General features: G+C 54.3%; 4 protein-coding genes across 4 annotated transcripts; 3 read left to right on the top strand and 1 right to left on the bottom strand.

Annotated features, from left to right (window-relative positions):
- Window positions 1–742: 742 nt before the first annotated feature.
- On the top strand, window positions 743–6247 carry ASPACDRAFT_51435 (kinesin family protein; the record flags this gene model as incomplete). The annotated part of the gene is made up of 4 exons (XM_020202480.1): window positions 743–902; window positions 1048–1371; window positions 1426–1601; window positions 1658–6247. 4 exons carry the CDS (start codon window positions 743–745, stop codon window positions 6245–6247), a joined length of 5250 nt encoding a protein of 1749 aa, XP_020057986.1.
- Window positions 6248–6956: 709 nt separating this feature from the next.
- Window positions 6957–8565, top strand: ASPACDRAFT_51434 (GDP-Man:Man(1)GlcNAc(2)-PP-dolichol alpha-1,3-mannosyltransferase; the record flags this gene model as incomplete). Its single annotated transcript, XM_020202479.1, has 2 exons — window positions 6957–7854; window positions 7958–8565. 2 exons carry the CDS (start codon window positions 6957–6959, stop codon window positions 8563–8565), a joined length of 1506 nt encoding a protein of 501 aa, XP_020057985.1.
- Window positions 8566–9344: 779 nt separating this feature from the next.
- ASPACDRAFT_26502 (uncharacterized protein) lies at window positions 9345–10976 on the top strand (the record flags this gene model as incomplete). Its single annotated transcript, XM_020199426.1, has 2 exons — window positions 9345–10757; window positions 10866–10976. Coding segments are annotated over 2 exons (1524 nt in total), but the record flags the coding sequence as incomplete, so codon positions are not given.
- A 497-nt stretch (window positions 10977–11473) lies between these two features.
- ASPACDRAFT_25579 (uncharacterized protein) lies at window positions 11474–13461 on the bottom strand (the record flags this gene model as incomplete). Its single annotated transcript, XM_020199346.1, has 3 exons — window positions 11474–12139; window positions 12208–13129; window positions 13196–13461. The coding sequence occupies 3 exons, from the start codon at window positions 13459–13461 to the stop codon at window positions 11474–11476; spliced, it is 1854 nt and encodes a 617-aa protein (XP_020057983.1).
- Window positions 13462–14149: the final 688 nt, after the last annotated feature.

Raw genomic sequence — 14149 nt, 5'->3', positions numbered from 1 at the left:
CCCCCCCCCCCCCCCCTCTCCCACTCCCAGTCTCCAGTCTCTCCGTCCTCCCCAGCCCCAATTCGCTTCAACCTTGATGCCACCAATTAACTTTACCGGCCATTCAGGAGTGTTTCCGCTCCGAGTGTTGCTACATCTTTTCCTTCCTGGGTGTCTTTGGCACCCTAGGAGGTTGCCTTCTTCTTCTTCCTCTTCTTCTTCCTCTTCTTCTTCACTGCAGCTTCAAACCTGTCACTCCTTGTCTCCCCTCCTTCTTCTCCTCCCCTCCTACTCTTCCCCCCCCCCCCTCCCTCCACCCTCCCGCAAAAGCAGTCTGCTTCTTTCGGAACAGCCACACTATATGCGCTCGGGCTGGAAATAGTGACCGCAATCATTCCTTTGCATTTGTTCGTTCCCTCACTTCCTTTATTCCTACTGCAGCCCCCCGGTTGAAATTGGCTGTCTCATTTTTCCCTCCTACCGCCAATTGAGATTTTCTGACTGTGTATATCCTGTGAAATAGGTATTTGTTGTTGCAGCAGTCTTGCAAAAAGAGGACTTGTTAATGTCGCAGATTGTCGCCGGCCGCCAACTCACGCGATTCCTCTCCGAAATAATAATTAATACCCCCCCCAGACCTCAACAACCAGCGAATCACCGCCGGTGACGCTTCTGTTTGTTCCATGACCGACCAGTAATACTTTATCACACACCCTCGATTTGTCTGCCCGACCGATCACATCAACATCCTCTTATAAAGGCCATGACGGGCACGCCGCCAGGATCGCCGTCAAGTGCGCCCCAACGACCATTTAGCGCCATCATGCGTACTCAAAGAAGCAACAGCCGCCTCAGTACGAGCAGTAAACACGGTGGAGGAAGTCGAGCATCGGATGAAGATGGAAAAACGGCTGTCAAAGTTGGTGCGTTCATCTGTCCTTTCTTATGCAGCCTGTGGGTCTGTTGGCCGAGCTGCGATCGTTGTGGCATATCGCAATGATCGCATCCAAGCAGCGAACTCCAGGATGCGTTTCCGCGCTCGTGTTCTGCATGCTGACGCGAATATAGCCGTCCGTGTCCGACCTGCTTTAAAACCAGACGACCCGAACTATGAACTAGTCCCACAACGCTTCCAGCGGCCCATGGTTCATGTCATCAACCCGACTAGTCTTGCAGTAGATGTTCCTCAGGGCCGCAAGCTCTTCGTTTTCGATCGCGTGTTCTCCGAGGCTGTTGATCAGGACGGGATCTGGGAATATCTAAGCGACAGTGTAACTTCTTTCTTGCAGGGTTACAATGTCTCCATCCTGGCATACGGACAGTCGGGCGCGGGAAAGTCTTACACCATGGGAACCTCGGGACCTACTGAACAACACGACCCGAAATCTATGGGTGAGTCTCACATGCTTTGGTAATGTACTGTGCGGTGAACACTGACATGTTCAGGAATCATTCCTCGTGCCGCGCAACTTCTTTTCGAGAAACTAGACGGCCCGCCCAAGCATAACCGTCACAGTTCATCCGGTCTTCGCACTCCAGCTCGTTACTCGGTCGGATCCACTTCTAGTTTTGGGAAAGCGAGCGTCGAGAAGAATTGGCAGCTCAAGGCCTCTTACGTTGAAGTAAGAGCCTCAGTCATCCTATCAGTAGTTGAATCGCCCCCCACTGACTTGCCCAGATCTATAATGAGCAATTGAGAGATTTGCTCCTCCCTGACAATACGCCCTTCAGTGATCGCAGCGCGGTCACTATCCGTGAGGATACCAAAGGCCGGATTATCCTCACTGGTTTACACCAGGTGAATATCAATTCGGTGGAAGATTTGATGGGCGCCTTGAGCTTCGGATCCTCGATTCGACAGACTGACTCGACTGCCATCAATGCAAAATCCTCGCGTTCGCACGCCGTATTCAGCTTGAATCTGGTTCAGCGGAAATCTTCGAACGGAATCGTGTCACCTAAAGACAAACGTATGTCCATGCCGGTAGATATGACACCTGGATCGGATCACGCCATCACGGTTGATAGCAAGCTTCACTTTGTTGATCTGGCAGGAAGTGAGAGGTTGAAGAACACCGGAGCATCGGGTGAACGGGCTAGGGAAGGTATCTCGATCAATGCCGGGCTTGCTGCACTCGGCAAAGTTATCTCTCAGCTTTCGTCACGCCAAGCGGGCTCACACGTTTCTTACCGCGATTCCAAACTTACCCGGCTGCTCCAGGACTCGCTCGGTGGAAATGCTTATACATACATGATTGCCTGCGTGACTCCCCCAGAATTCCACCTGAGTGAAACGCTCAACACCGTCCAGTACGCGCAGCGAGCTAGGGCGATTCAGAGCAAACCGCGCATCCAACAGGTCAACGATGATTCTGACAAGCATGCGGTTATTGAGCGACTGAAGGCGGAGGTGGCATTTTTGCGTCAACAGTTACGTAATGCAGAAGAGGCGGACCGGCGAAGCGTCGTCCCAGCTGAACGAACGGAGCGCCAGAATGAGAGAGAAATTGAACTTCAAAACCATCTGCTGGATGTTCAAGAGAGCTACAATGCGCTCAGCCAACGCCATGCCAAACTTATCTCAGAGCTGGCCCGGGATTCTGAAAGGGGCGCTGAAACAGATCCAAACGACATTGCTGGTGCCGTCGGCAAAAGCTCAGTGGAGAGACTCAAGAGGTCTCAATCATTCGCAGAGTCTATTGAGCAGGTTGTTCTCGAATACGAGAAAACTATACAAAGCCTTGAAACCTCTTTGTCGAACACCCGGTCTTCTCTCTCCACGACGGAAAGCACTCTCCTTGAACGCGAGACTAAATGTGCATATGTTGAGACTGTTAACTCACAATTACAGTCCCGCATTCAGAAACTTTTAGATCGTGAGGGTAGCACGGAAGCGTATCTGCACGAACTGGAATCAAAGCTCGATGGACAATCGTCTGGCGAAGAGAAGCAGGAGGCCATGGTGTCAGAGTTGCGCAAAGAGCTCAGTCGTGCTCGTGAAAGTGAAGCCAACTGTGAGGAATACATTTCCACTCTGGAGGAGCGCTTGGCTGAGGCGGATCAAGACATGGAGCTGATGCAGAGAGAGCTGGAGCGACTCGAGCACGTCGTCGAGCGCCAGAGAAGCTTAGGGAAGCTAGATAACCTTCTTTATGAGCTCGATCATGTTCACCAAAATGGCACTCAGAAGGAGGACGAGCTCAGTGACGAGTTTGAGCACGTTTCCAGTGTTCCTACCAAGGGCGCCTACAACCCTCGCTTGCGCGCAACTTCGCTTGATGTATTGACTGAAGCTGCCGAGACCGCTATTCCGGTATCCGATGAAGGACTGAGCGAGTCAGTGCCTACACTTGCGGACGAGACTCAAGTCGATGCGCAGTCGGTCGCTGAAGAAGACGAGCGCGACTTGAAGACCTTGGAAAATGCAACAAACCACCTTCAACCTGAAGCTGCGGATAAGCAAAGCCGGTCTCCCAGCCCTACTCAGTCGAACGTTGTTGCCGACAAACTTGAGACGGTAACACAAGAGCTTTTCGACTTGCGCTTGCAGCACGAGACCACTCTGAACGACTATGAATTGCTCGAGTCTAAGTACGAGGCTGCCATGAAGGCCCTTGCTGAGCTTCAACAGGATGCTGCAGATGAAGCACGCCATCCCGGATCGGACCTACGGAACCTTCTATCACCCACTGCGTCTTCACGTCCGGTATCTTTTTTAGACGATGCGAAGATCCCCGAGTCGAAAGTTGGAACACAACGTTCCTTCTCGCAATCACTCTCATCGGAGTTATCCTTGGCCGGGGAGCCTGCTGCTTCGCACGAACCATCTAATACAAACGAGCAATTGACTGAGCAGGAGGTCCCAAACAGTGCTCGTATCTCTGAGGTGGATGAAGCCAGAGCTCAGGAGGTTGAGCAGATGCGTCGTCTGCTCTCTGAGCATCAAGAAGGTGTTAGCATCATGACGCAGAAGTATGCACAGCTGCAGGCTGAACATGAACAAACACTCAGCCTCATTGACACTCTCAAAGCCGAGTTGCAGAAACCCAAGTCGTCATCGCCGCCAACAACACCGGGCTTCAAGTCCCCTGTGATCAGACGTAAGACAAGCCAGAGCCTGATTGGCAGTGTTGATCGTGCACAGAGATCTCTGGCCGCGCTACGTAACATTGCCTCTGAGGAATTCGAGTCTCGTCCTGATACCATGCAAAATTTTGAGGTGCACCTCGACTCTGCTATGCACGAACTGTATAATCGCATGGAGCGTATCCAGGCGCTCGAAGCTGAAAATCAAAGTGTCAAGAAGGAGATGGAAATGAAGTCCACGATCATCTCCGGACTCACTCGAGAGAGATCCAGCTTACAGGGTGGTGCATCTCAGGTGGACATGGGTCTCGTGTCTCAGCTGCGTGACCAGGTTGTCCAACAAGAGAATATTATCACTGAAATGAGAGAAGCGCACGAGGCTAGGGAGAAGTTGCTGCTCTCTGAAATTGAAGAACTCAAGGGTCTCCTCAAAACTCAAGAAGAAGCCGCTAAGGCTTACGATGCCGGTGCCGAGGAACAAGATCGGAAGATCAATTCCTTGAACGGCGAACTCTTCGAGTGGAAGAACAAACATCAAAATGCTGTTCAATCTCTGCAGTCATCGGAAGAGCAGCTTAGTGCAACTTTAGCAGAGCTTGATACTGCTTTGGCTTCTCTGGACGCAATGCGTACCGAACAAGCTGCTGCAGGTGAAGCATCCGCTTCCAAAGAGGCTGCTGCAAGAGAGCTGGAAAGCGAAAGAGCGCAACAAGAAGAAACTGTTAGTAAGCTAAAACGGGTTATCGAGGAACACCAATCTACAGCTACCATCAACCTTGAGAAGATTGCGTCGCTAGAGAAATCATATGGTGAAGCCCAGCAGCAGTTGACAGACCTCCAGACCGCTAAGGATAACAACGGCAATGAGGCAGAGATGCATCAGTCCCGCATGGCTGAATTGGAGAAAGAAATTGAGACCCACAGATCACTTGCTGAGACTTACAAGAAGGATCTTGATTCTCTGCAGGAGACTCACAGACAAGAGAAGGAGGAGTTGGAGTCTCGCGCAAGAGCCGCCACGCAGGCTGAGTATGAGACACGTTTCACGGATATGAACACCGACCATGAGCAAGCCATGGAAAAACTGAGATCTGAGATCATGGCATCACGCGACGAATTGACGACCTCGATGCAATCGGTTTCGCGATTGTTGAATTCCGATGTTACGGCTGACAACCTCGCGGACCAGATTCAGGATGTTTTGATGCAAAAGCAGCACTTCTCTGACAAATACGCGGAGCTTATGGATTCGAATAATGATTTGCGCAAGCAATTAGACGACAAGAGCAGCGAAGCTGGCCGTCTGGACGAGCTTACTCGAAGTAACGCGGCTAAAGACGCCAAGGTAAATGAGCTTGCTCTGCTGGTGGCCACTTTGGAGGATACTCTTCTGCAGAAGGAAGAACAGGTGAAGAAAAAGGAGGCGCTTCTTGCAGAAGTTCAGGAAGAAAAGGAGCGGAGTGTCCGTCTTGTTGAGGAGCTCGAGGAGCAGATCACAAACAGCTTCGATCAACACAACAACCGCCTTTCCGTGATCCAACAAGAGCGCGACCAAGCTCTGGAGGATGCCAAGGTCAAGATTGCTACTTACGAGACGGAGATTGAAACTTACCGTTTGCGGATTGAGCAACTCGAGCTGCAACTCAAGAATCACGATAGCTCTCACGATCGCAGCAGCTCGATCACATCTAACCTTCGCAAGAGCTCCTCGGCAGCCTCCCTTCCTTCTCCACCTCCAGCAATTCCTCTGCCACCACTTCCCAACATCGCAGCCGCCACCAACGGAACTGGCAGTATTTCTCCGCCAAGCTCGCGGCATACCAGCAAGGAGTTGGTCAGCACGCAAATCGTTGAAGACCAAGAGGCGCGCATTCGTACCATTGAGAAGCACTTGAACGCCGAAAAACAACTTACGGCCACGTTGGAAGAAGCTCTTGGCGATCTAGAAGCCCAGAGTAACAAGGTCAAGACCGATTGCGACAATTGGAAGAAGACGGCCTGGCAACTGGAGGAGGAGCTAACGACTTTGCGTAAGGAGCGCACCTCACAGCGTCTTTCTCTTCAAGCTGTTGAGGAGGAGAGAAACGCTCGGCGGGAGGCGGAAGCCGCCAGAGCGCAGCTTGAAGAGCGCATGAATGCGCTCAACAAGAAGAAAAAGAAGAGCACGCTCAATTGCTTCTGAATCAAGTACTCAATTTTGTGGGAGGTTCTCTGTTTGCTTGCTTATCCTTATCCTTGCACTCCTGCCAGATACAGTTAGCCTTCTACTGTACCATGATGAATCCCACGTCGACTCCCTCTGATTTTGGACATGGTCGATACTCTTTTCGCTTCCTCTCTGTGTATTCCACACCTCACTACTTTTGTGTTGTTTTTGCACAGTTTTCTTTCTTTTCATTCACCTTGTGTTTTATGAATTTCACCTTATGACCTTGACCTGTATGGCCTGTTATTGTACATTTCTCGACTACCCTGTCATTACACCTTACACATGCATTGACTGAGCATGTTAGTTTAGTTGTCTAGCATAGCTGTTCATCGCGAAATGAGCTAGAAGTCATTCATAGATCTTGCGATTCTGACTTCACCTACTCGATCCATGTTAGCCTGCAAGGTGTAAGTGTATGCATGGTTGAAATGGCCATGCAGCGAGATACACACTGATTTCATCTGTGATATCACCGGCAACTGTTATCATCACATGACACAATCTAATCGGCTTATCAACTGAACCGATAGTGGCCGCGTGTACTCTTCCCCTAACACCAAAGCTATACAAAGATTCTCCCCATTGCGCATGAGATGGCCGTTTTCATCTCCGTTCCTTCTTGACCATCCAACTCCTCCCTGCTGGTAATTGCCCTTCCTTTTGGGCTCACCACGATTTCACAATGTCCTCCTCCAGCCCCCGCCTCCCTAAAATCACCATCATCCACCCGGACCTCGGCATCGGCGGCGCCGAACGCCTGATCCTCGACGTGGCCCTGGCCCTCCAGAACCGCGGCCACCGCGTCACGGTCTACACCTCCCATCGCGACAAGTCGCACTGCTTCGAGGAGGCCCGCGACGGGACCCTCGACGTGCGCGTCCGCGGCAACACGATCTTCCCCGCGCACCTCGGCGGCCGGTTCCACGTCCTCATGGCCATTGCGCGCCAGGTGCACTTGACTCTATCGCTACTGGGGGAGGCTGTAGACGACAACCCGGACACGCAAGAAGTCGAGGAGGAGGAGATCTTCATCGTCGATCAAGTCCCCGCCTGCGTTCCGATCCTGAAGACTTGGGGTGCGACGAGGAGCAGGAGAAGGAGGGGGAGCGGAAGCAACAGCAGCAGCAGCAGCAGCAGCAGCAGCAGCAGCAGCAGCAAGCAACGCATTCTCTTCTACTGCCATTTCCCGGATCAGTTGCTCGCCTGGAGGGATGAGAGTGGGGGATTGTTGCGGGTGGTGAAGGCGCTGTACCGGGCGCCGTTCGATTGGTTCGAGGGGTGGGCGATGGGTGCGGCGGATAAGGTCGTGGCTAATTCGCGGTTCACGAGGGGGGTGATCACGGGGGTCTTTGGGGCGGAGACGCTCGGGGAGTTGAGTGTTGTTTATCCCTGTGTGGATACTGCGGTTAAGGGGGAGAAGGTAGGGGAGAAGATGCAGGGAGAGGAAAGCCTGTGGGGTGGGAAGAAGATCTTGCTGAGTGTTAATCGATTCGAGAGAAAGAAGGATATGGCGCTCGCGATTCGGGCGTATCATGGTCTTGGCGCGGAGAAGAGGCTGGGGACCAGGTTGGTTATTGCTGGTGAGTTTTGGTTTCCTCTTTTCTTTACTCTTACTGTTACTCTGCGAGTTGCGGTGGTTTTTCGGTGTTGAGGTGGGCTAATTTGTGATGGGATGTGATGTAGGTGGTTACGACAACCGCGTTCAGGAGAATGTGCAGTACCATAAGGAGTTGGATCAGCTGGCGACAAGTCTGGGACTGCAGACTGCAACGGCGAAGACGGTCGTCTCGGCGCTCTCCGTCCCGGACTCGATCGACGTGCTCTTCTTGCTTTCGGTGCCCACGGCCTTCCGCGATACCCTCCTGCTGCAGTCCAGACTCCTCCTCTACACGCCCGTCAACGAGCATTTCGGCATCGTGCCGGTCGAGGCCATGCGCGCGGGGATCCCCGTCCTCGCGTCGAATACCGGTGGCCCTCGCGAGACAATTGTCGAGGGCGAGACCGGCTGGCTTCGCGATGCAAAGAACGACGCCGAGTGGACGGCGGTCATGGATAAGGTGCTCTACGGGATGGACCCAGCGGAGTTGGATCGCATGTCGGCTGTGGCAAAGAAACGGGTCGAGAGCGAGTTCTCGCTCACTGCGATGGGCGAGAAATTGGAGCAAGAGATCAACGACATGCTCCGCAAGGAAAGGCCGCCATTCCGTGGGTTCCAGCAGATCCTGGTGTTTCTGGCTATCCTGGGCGTTGTCTTTGCCGTCTTGGTTACCGTGCTTCTCAGGTTGCTTTGAGTTTGACTTTGCTTTGCTAATCTAATACCCTTTTTGCAATGTACAGTATATTAGAATTTGTTTGCTCGTTGATCACATGGCCGATGCTTTTTCCCATATACTGGTAATAGATATAGATTCACGTGACTGCGCGCAGCGGACGTGACGTCGCGACACGTGCCGCCGGCCTTGAATCTCTTATCCTCTGCAATCGTCGTTGGCTGTTTCTCGCCGACCTTATCTCAGAACGCGACACAATGCCAGAAGTCATCAGTCTTCTCTCCTCGACACCTCCTCCCCCTCTTCCCCCAGTAGACCGACACGAACTTTCCTACGCAAGACGTGCTCACTCCACTCCGCCCGGCGCCGCATCTCTCGCCGACGACGTCGACCTCTCCGCTTTCACATGGGAGGACGATCTCGACCTTGACAACCCAGCCAAGCGTCGACGTCTGAGCCATGAAGCACTTCTTCCCCCTCCGCCTCCGCGATTCCGACAGCCATCCCTCCCCAAGCCCAGGAGCAATCTGTTTCTATTTTCCGACGAAGATGTGATCTTATCATCCGAAGGCCCAGGTCCAGGTCCAGGTCCCGGCCCCGTACCCAGCCCCACCCTTCCGAAACTCCCAATCTGGAATGGAGAATCAGATCCCATTATCTTCACGTCATCTGCCCCAGAATCCAGGGTCACTACTCTCGTTGCACGGAGACCTCCTCCCCGTACCACAGATGCCATCGCGATCGACGTCGATGATCACGATGATCACGAGCGATTGCCCACGGCCGGGTCACAAAACCACCGAGAGAACATCGAGGACTTCAGCGACCAGATCCAATTCCCCGACATCAACGAACTTCTCGAACGTCCGAGATCTCCACCGACGACCGGCGCATTCTCCAGTCGTACGGCAGCTCTACTCGCCAACCTCGAGCGACCACAAAGCGGCGGTGTCACGGAGAGTACATCCACCACAACGACCGCAAGCCGACGGCGCAAGAAAGATCGAGCCGCGAAGGACATCATTGAAGATGACGACCAGATGGATGATCCAGCCGCTACCGCCCGGGGCAAATCCCAGCGCAAAACCACCACCGCCACCACCGCCACCTCCACCAGCGCAGCGAAGGACGCCAAAGCCCGGGAACGGGCGGTGGCCAAGGCGCAACGCGAACAGGAGCGGCAGCGGGAGAAAGAGCGCAAGCAGAGACTCAAGGGCGAGAAGGCCCGGGAGAAACAGCTTGCCGCCGACATCGCGGAGGTCAACAAGCTGAAAGTAACGAAGAAGGAGTCGACGCCGGAGATGCTAATCGACCTCGCCTCGACGTTCGAAGGGACGAGCGTCGGGAACCAGACGACGGAGTTCATGAAGCATCTCGGGGTGGAGCTGTCGTTCTTCGCCAGTGCGATCCCCAACGTCGTGAGATGGCGCCGCAAGGTCAAAGCGACCTACAACGACACCCTCGGGTACTGGGAACCCTGTGCACCCCACATCCGCGACGAGGACGAGCATGTGCTCTGTCTGGTGCCGGCGCAGGAATTCGTCGGCATGGTCTTGTCGTCGTCGTCGTCTGCTTCGCCAGAAACCGATACAACGACCCTAGAGCAACACATCCAGACGCTGAAATCCGCCTACCCCAACCGCACCCCGATCTACCTGATTGAAGGCCTGACCATCTGGCTGCGCAAGAACAAAAACTCCCGCAACAAAGCCTACGTAGCCGAAGTCCGTCGCCAGTACGACGAGGCCGCAGCAGCCACAGCAGCAGCATCCACCGACCTGACCACCACAGCAACCACCCGCCGCACCCGCAAGAAAACCCAACAAACCACCAACAAACCCGAAATCACCCCACCCATCGACGATGACACGATCGAAGACGCCCTCCTCGACCTCCAAGTCACCCACGCCTGCCTGATCCACCACACGGCCGCGCCCGCCGACTCGGCCGAGTGGATCAAGACCTTCACCGAGCACATCTCGACAGTCCCCTACCGGCGCGAGCGCATGGCCGTCAACGACTCGGCCTTCTGCATGGACGTGGGGCAGGTCAAACCCGGCGAGAACCGCTCCGACACCTTCGTCAAGATGCTGCAGGAGGTCAACCGCATCACCGCCAGTATGGCCTACGGCATCGCCGAGCGGTACCCGAGCGTGCTGGATCTGGTGCGCGGGATGCGTCGCGAGGGGCCCGGGTTGTTGGAGGATGTTAAGGTATGTTTTGTTTCCGCCCTCTGTTCCATAGTGGGGTGTATGGAGCTCTCCGGGGGATTGTGTGAGTCGGAGACAGAGGTTGATGCTAATGTTCCGGATGGTTTGCAGAAATCCGCGAATAAGAACGGCGCCCTTACGGATTCGCGCATTGGGCCCGCGGCTAGTCGGCGGTTGTATAAGGTGTTCATGGGGATGGATCCTTCGTCTACGGATGTTTGAGACGGTGTCCAACTTGAGTTGACTCTGGTTGGCTAGGCAGGGTGAGGTAGGGCTCGGTAGAGGGGGTTACCTAGTTGAATGGTTGCCCTTTGTGAGGTGGTGTACCCTCTAGACTAGGGTATTCTTAGTATCATTGTTAGATCTCCCTGTCTAGTTGGCGTGGCGTTTACATGGACAAGGAATGGTTCTTCAGATGGATTGTTACAAACCAAAAGCGAATGGATGCCATGACTCATGACCTAGAGTGACAAATTAATTCAGAACCTTGGGCAAGAAATCAACAACCCCAGGATTGACACAAGGCTATGTATGCTCAGTATGCATGTGGCTGGACACAGAGTTCCAAAATGACGACACAAGAGTCAAACAAGGAGAAAATCCCGATCTATATACCAAAGATGTCATAGGTCAATATACCCTGAAAATCAGCGCTTTCCATGACCAAACAAAACGGAAGCCAGATGGTAAGGTAGCCGGCAATAGTCCATCCCTCAAAATCAAACTACAACCCCCCGTCTCCGCCAATGCCGCCAGGCCACCAACCAGGCTCCGATGGCCACCCAGACGCTCACGGTGCATCCCACCGCCCAGAACCCGTAGCACGACCAGCCATGACACTGGCCGTCGGCCGTGCCGCTCCCGCCGTCCGTGGCGTCCTGGTAGCCGCGCGAGTAGATCAGGCCCCAGGCCGCGGCGCCGGCGGCAGGGACCATCGCGACGATGCCCCAGTTCGTGCCGAAGTTCTCCACGCCCCAGACCACGGAGATGATGATGGGCACGAGGGAGAAGGCGCTGCCGTAGCCGAGGCCGACCAGGGCGGTCGTGATGTGGGTGAGGGCCGGGTAGTCGAGAGGCAGCGGGGAGGCGAGGAGGAGGTAGCCCAGGGAGAGGAGGAACGCGGAGGGGAGAAGAAACACAAGGCGGGTGAAGGTGACTCGGTTGCGGGGGTCCGTTGGGGACGCCGGCCGATTGATGTCCGGATTGCCTCCGGGCAACAGGTGACGGGCGTGCGGGGCGAAAAAGTCGGAGAGTGAGCCGGTGAGCAGTCGGGCGATCGTCGAGGTCAAGGCGACGGTGGTGACGTGCGTGGAGGGGAGGCCCGCGGGGGACGGGGCATTGGGGAGGGTGGAGATGGGGGTTAGGGTTTGTACAATTGTGCCCAGCTGGAGAGAGGTGAGTATGTATTGCATGCCAGATTAGGTTTGTTTCGTGCGGCAAGGAAAGTGCATACGTTGTTGATGTAGGCCTCGCCAGGTCCAGTAACCAAGAAGAAGCCCACTGCAAGCCACCACATGGACCGGTCTGCAAGAAAAACCTTGGTCTCGTAGTTCAAAAGCCAATTCTTCTTTCTGCGTTCCTCCTCTTCCCTCTGCTTGTCCAGTCTTGCTGCTTCCAGCTCCTCTTCCGACCGTGCAAGTGTGCGTTCCTCGTCCGAGTCGCCCACATCGTCTGCCTGTGAGAATGTCCCGTACGCCGATCGGACCTCATCTCTCGATCGGAAGAACTCACTTTCTTCGAGGAGCCCGCTCCTCTCGAGTTCCTCCACCGCGTCATCGATGAATTTCTCTTCATCTTCCTCCACGATCTTCAGGGCGAACGTACCGACGACGCCGATGCAAAGCAACAGCAGAGCGAGGAAGACAAAATACCTGTACACATCGACATCGCCACGGCTACCATCCTCATTGCGTTCATAGAGCAAGTATGTTCCCACCTGACTCTGCCACATGCCACTAAGTCCAAACCCGGCAATCGGAACGGCCAGCATGATCCCCTTGTGCTTGCCGCGGCCGAAGTTCTTCGCGCATGTCGTCACGGCAGCCAGATACATGCAGCTGGTGGCGGTGCCAATGGCGATGAAAGCCACAATCATCACCCAGAAAGGCCAGCCTTGGCCACCGGCATCGGGCGGCGGTCCGCTCCGGTAGGCAAAGGCAGCTAGCAGGTAGCCGGCCCCGAACACGATCCCCGAGAGCAAAGCCAGAGGAGACGGAGAGTATCGGTCGCAGAGGTACCCAAACAGGGGAACTGGGAGGTACATCGAGACCTCCGCGGCGATCGAGACCGCGTTGACCCGAAGCTGGGTGTAATGAAGGCGGGTCAGCAGAAGGGGACCATAGAGAGAAAAGGCTGTGATGCTCCCAGCTCCCAGACTGATAGTGGTTGATAGCTTATTAGCCAGAGCTCCGCAGACGGTCGCGTTAACGATTAGACCTTACCAGGTAATCACTCCCCAGGCGAAGCTGCCAATTCGGACGACTTCTCTGGCCATCTTCTTGCGATCGCGTTCGAGGATCTCTTCGACCACATCGTTTAGCAGCCCGTCCTCGTCGTTGGCCGCGGCGAGTCTTGATACTGGTCGTGAGCGGATAGCTCCGTGCTCCTCCGCGTCACCGCCGGCATCGAACCCATCTAACAGAGGACGGTGAGAGTCGAAGTCTCGTTTGTCGATGGTTGAGACGGTTTGGCCATTGGATCCTGTCATGCTGTGTTTCGTTATTTAACTTCTTTAGAAGTTCTAGGACTCAAAAGGGGGGGTGACTGGGTTGAAGCAGCAAGCCAGACACCAAGGCGTGGATGCGAATGTGACTCCTCAGGTGTAGGCGGGACTATCGTCATCCGAGGGAAGGACCGAGAGTGGTTTAGCAAGAGATCGTCGAAGAGCCTCTGGATAGCTGAGGCTGGCAGATGACTAGAGATTGCTACTGCACCAGAGTTAGAGGTTGGAAATCAATGCAGGTCCACACTCTCATGGGTTGAAGATGGAATTACCGAAACAGGAGCTAAGCTGTCGGGGAGGGAGTGTTGAGAGTCGAAGGAAGGGGAAGCCAAATGATGCGCGATTAGATAAGGTCCGCGCCGCCTTATCGGCAGAGCACGTGATTGCATCATTCATCTCCCCCTTGCACATACCTAAGTGGAGTAAGTGTTGAACAACTAGGTACTTACTGCATCAACCACCTTGCCTTGCCTGGCCAGCCTATAGTCAAGCCTCAGGAAATTGAATTCCTAACGTAGAGTGTGAATTATGAGTTCTTGTCTAGCTACTGCGCCCATATGTATGTACACAAGTACCTCAAGTCTCGAATATTACCCTGTCAAACTGATTTAACCGGAAAAAAACGAGAAAGAACAAAGCCACAATTAGAAAACCCCAGAGCTGTGCACCTACT

Source organism: Aspergillus aculeatus, assembly GCF_001890905.1.
Source record: "Aspergillus aculeatus ATCC 16872 unplaced genomic scaffold ASPACscaffold_5, whole genome shotgun sequence".
Taxonomy (NCBI): domain Eukaryota; kingdom Fungi; phylum Ascomycota; class Eurotiomycetes; order Eurotiales; family Aspergillaceae; genus Aspergillus; species Aspergillus aculeatus.
Note: the sequence above shows the minus strand (reverse complement) of the source record. Positions and strands in the feature narration are given on the sequence as shown.